The sequence below is a fragment of the Poecile atricapillus genome, chromosome 1, assembly GCF_030490865.1.
Source record: "Poecile atricapillus isolate bPoeAtr1 chromosome 1, bPoeAtr1.hap1, whole genome shotgun sequence".
Classification (NCBI taxonomy): domain Eukaryota; kingdom Metazoa; phylum Chordata; class Aves; order Passeriformes; family Paridae; genus Poecile; species Poecile atricapillus.
Genome location: NC_081249.1, coordinates 134,175,337 through 134,179,287, shown reverse-complemented (window position 1 = coordinate 134,179,287; position 3,951 = coordinate 134,175,337). Strand labels below are relative to the sequence as shown.

Sequence of the window (3,951 nt, the reverse complement as noted above, 5' to 3'; positions counted from 1 at the left end):
TATGGCAGAAGGATAATCCGAAGTGATGGCTGAGAACTTACTTTTACCCAAGTATGGACACTGACACTCTAAAGTAGACAAAAAGATGTGGACACACGAACCAGTGCAGTCCTTCCAATAGATCCACAACATTTATTCAATTGCTTTGAAGGTGCAGTAGCATAAGTGCATGTTTCTGCCCACAGCCCATGAGCTCCCCAGCGACAGCCCTGCTGCTAATTGCAGTAGTTTTCCAGCTGGTAGAGGGAGCAGGTGTTGTGGCAGCATTGCTCAACAATCCCTCGCTTCACTTTCTCAAACTCCTCCTGCTGGAAGGGCAGTTCTCCCAGCTCACCGTGCAAGGGACCGCTCACTGCCAGGGAAGAAGAAGAGAAGTTGTGGGACATCACACAGCATCAACCCTGCCTCTGGAGCCCTGCAGACGCCCCTTTAACAGGCACCAGATTTTTAATCCAGAGTCACTTGGAAAATGGGAGGGAAGTTGCACCAGTGTCCCCAGGTTGATGCTGCTTGTAGTGCCTTCAGGCTCCCTGCTTCCTCTCCCAAAATAATCCTATGGTGTTCAGAAGATGCCAAGCTGAGTGGCTATCTATCAGCAGTGTGAGGGATAAAGGGACACAGGGGCTTTACTGGGGAAGCTGTGTGGAGAAGAAGACAAATCCTGCACCCTCCCTGGGGTGAGCAACTAGTAAGTGAGATGATAAAATGGGATTGTCTGCTCTACAGAGAAGAGTTTGGGACTGTAGAGCCCTTTAGTCAGTTGTCCACTCTTCTGGGAGCCTGGGCAGACAACTGGGATGTCCATGGGATTGTGGAGACAGTCCAGTTCTGAGGCTGGGTGCACTTCCTAGCTGCTCCTGAACAGCCTGATTCAGTTGGCTGCCTGGATATAGCCCCAAGCTGACAGCAAAAGCATTTGTGTGTGTCTGTGTTCACAGCTGGGGGCAAGTTTTTAGAAGCAATGATAAATTAGGGTATTTGGACACAGATAAAGCTCAACAGAATATCTTATTTGCTGGTGAGATCTAGAAAACTTGTGCACAGATCTGCTCAGGTTTTGGTTGCCCAAGGAAAATATGGAAAATGGCAAATAAATGGCAGTGAGTTTTTCCTGCAGGAAGAAAAGACTCCTTAACAACAAAGAGAAAATGCCTGGAAAGTGAGAATGAGATGTGGTTTCTAGGGCGATACAAGTACAGTACAAGATGCAAAATCCCCAAGCCCCCAAAGCGTGAGGCAATGAACAAGGCACAAGAGTAACACAAAATCATTATGCTAGTGTGCTAGAAGGGAAATTTGGGAAAAATTTGGTCCAATGTTAAGTAGAAGAGGAAATAGCTAGTCAATGTTTTGTGATTTACTTGTCTTCATCCTTCAAGCCAGCTGTGAGCAGACTGTAAACATAACCAGATTGTGTGACAAAGAGGTGGTGGCTCAGGCAAAAGTCCTGAAAAAAAAGGTAGAAAATCCCCAAATACTTGCATTCTGGTTGGCATGATTAAAATTCTCTGTACAGTATTTAGGTAATTTGGCTAATGAAACCCCCAACCCATTTATGGTGGTCTCCAGAAATGAATAATCAGGGAATGGAGTAAATGACATCCCAAAGAAACCATGGCAAGCACTCTGATAGGGCATTATCTTGTTTTACCTTACAATGACCCCCTAAGACTATTTCACAGGAAGGTTACATACACAGGAGCGGGAATTGGATATGAAGGAAAACTGTATGTGATAGGAAGAGAAATGGTGGGAGAGATGTATTGTAGTCAGGGCATGTTAAGTAAAGGTCGATCTTGAAATGAGAGGATTGAAATGAATGCAATTTGGACAGGGGTCTCTTCTTCATCTATTGACAGTCTTGATTAGAAGCTTGGAATGCTCAGTGTGCTTCTCCAGGCCTCACCAGTCAGCAAGGATGTTGACAAATGCAGAACTGCATGTTTAGAGATCTAGAAAATACAACTTAAGGAGGCTGTATAGCTGAGGAGAGGTCAAAACTAGACATGGGAACAGTATTCAAGTATTTTGAATACCAGTCATAAAGGCGAAAGGACTAAGCTCTTCCCCATGTCCCCTACTGAGAAGACAAGAAATAATTTACAGCAAGGGACGTTCAGGTTAGATATTGGGAAGAAACACTCAAGAAGAAGGTCAGTTTAGCTTGGGAATGGGCAGCTCCAGAAGGCAGAAGTTTTCTCTCTGGAAGTTTTTATGAACGTACCAGACAAACATGGTTAAGAAATGGAATGGGGACAACTGATCCTGTCTTGGGACAGAAAAAGGCTTCTTGAGTTCCTCCCACCTTTATTTCCTATGAATACTCCCAGGCTGGTGTAACAGCCACACAAAGAAATAGACGAGTTTGAGCTTTCAGGCACAACTCCTTTTGCCTCATAAATCCTCTCTCCCTGCATGCCCTCTCATCTGCCTTTTTAACCTGAAGAGCTTTCCACTGGCAACCTGATGCTGTTGGTATGCCAAAGGTATTCCTGGCATTCCCCATGGAGGACGTTCCTGGTGTCCCTCTTAAAGATAGGCGGTTGCTGCATCTCGCATCACATAGCACACACAGATTGCTTTCACGGTCAGCCCGGCTTACCTAGAGGCTGCTCAACATCCCGCCGGGCTTTGGGCTGGTAGAAGAAGCCCCGCTCCCCACACACCAGGTACAGAGCTTCCACCAAGTGGGAGCCGCAGAGGTGCTGGTTGACAGCCGCGTGGCTGCTCCCGGGGCCGGAAAAGGCGAGGAGGGCCAGGAGAGGCAGCGATTGGATCCAGAGAGCCATGGCAGGCAGGCTGAGGCCTAGGGTTAAGAGGCAGAGGAGACACAGGAAAGCCTAGGAGGTAAAAAGAGGTTGTAATGAAGCATCTTATGTCTTTCAGCTCCTCTGGCATGGAAATGAGACCAGAGAAGGAGATGGACTTTCTAGTTTGAGAAGGAAGGAGAGCTTTCTGCACCAGGATTTACAAAGTGACAGTAAAAGATTACTGACTATAACCATACGTCCATCTCCATGCTCCATCAGTCTCAGGCTCCCTGCCCTCCTGCCTCAAAAGGTTGGTAGAGCCATCTCAGCAAGCCCCGTAGCGTACATGCCCTTGAGAGCCAACATCAGCAGACCCCTTCAGAGGGAAAACCCTCTCTGCTCATTCAGAAGGGGCTGTAATGTGCAATGATGGCCCAAAACCTGCACAATGTCCTCAAAGACCTGAGGAGGCCTCATTTTCTTGGGTCTTGTCACTGCCTGCTTCATCAGCTTAAGAAGACAGGACTGCACAACAAGTAGAAAATGGAAGGGGGGCAATCCAACTTACCCAAGAGGTGGCAGCAAGAGGTGGAGAGAAGTTCACTCTGAGGGATGAAGATGGTTGGTAGTAATGTCCCCATTCTCTCTTTCCCATATTTATATGCTTTACGTTAACCCAAGTGACACAAAAGCTGCCAAGAGCCCCTCCTCCTTGATGACACTCTAGCCAAAATTTTTGCTACTTGTGCAAATTAATTTCCCTCTGCGTAGCATCCACAGGTCTTTGTGCAAGTTAATATAGAAGCAACTGTTTGCAGTTTCCATCTCATTTAGTCTGCTCTTTTCGCTTCCCCAAGCTCTGTCCTGAGCCATCAGTGACCCTTTTAGCAGGAGATAATGGTGCTGTTACAGCTGCAATGGCTACTAATGACATTAATGCTGGCAATAGACACTGTTGGCATTGAGGTGGTTCAACAGCTGTTTCTAAAATGTAAAATTAAAAGCAAACATGTTAATCTGTTTGATTTATATCACCTTGGAAAGTATGCAGCAATGGGACCAAGTGGTTGGTGAAATCATGCTACTGTCAGGTGTTAGGAGAAGGAAAACACATTATTGAGCTCAGGCTCACTGGCCACGCAGTGCACAGCGAGAGACACGTGTCCACAGCTTGGGCAGGGGGAGGAATAACCTCTGCATT

The 3,951-nt window shown here is 46.6% G+C and overlaps 1 protein-coding gene across 1 annotated transcript; it reads right to left on the bottom strand.

Annotated features, from left to right (window-relative positions):
* Window positions 1–215: 215 nt before the first annotated feature.
* Window positions 216–3,391, bottom strand: INS (insulin). Its single transcript, XM_058828528.1, is given in 4 exon segments — window positions 216–352; window positions 2,603–2,812; window positions 3,324–3,370; window positions 3,372–3,391. Coding segments are annotated over 4 exon segments (414 nt in total).
* Between the last annotated feature and the right edge of the window lie 560 nt (window positions 3,392–3,951).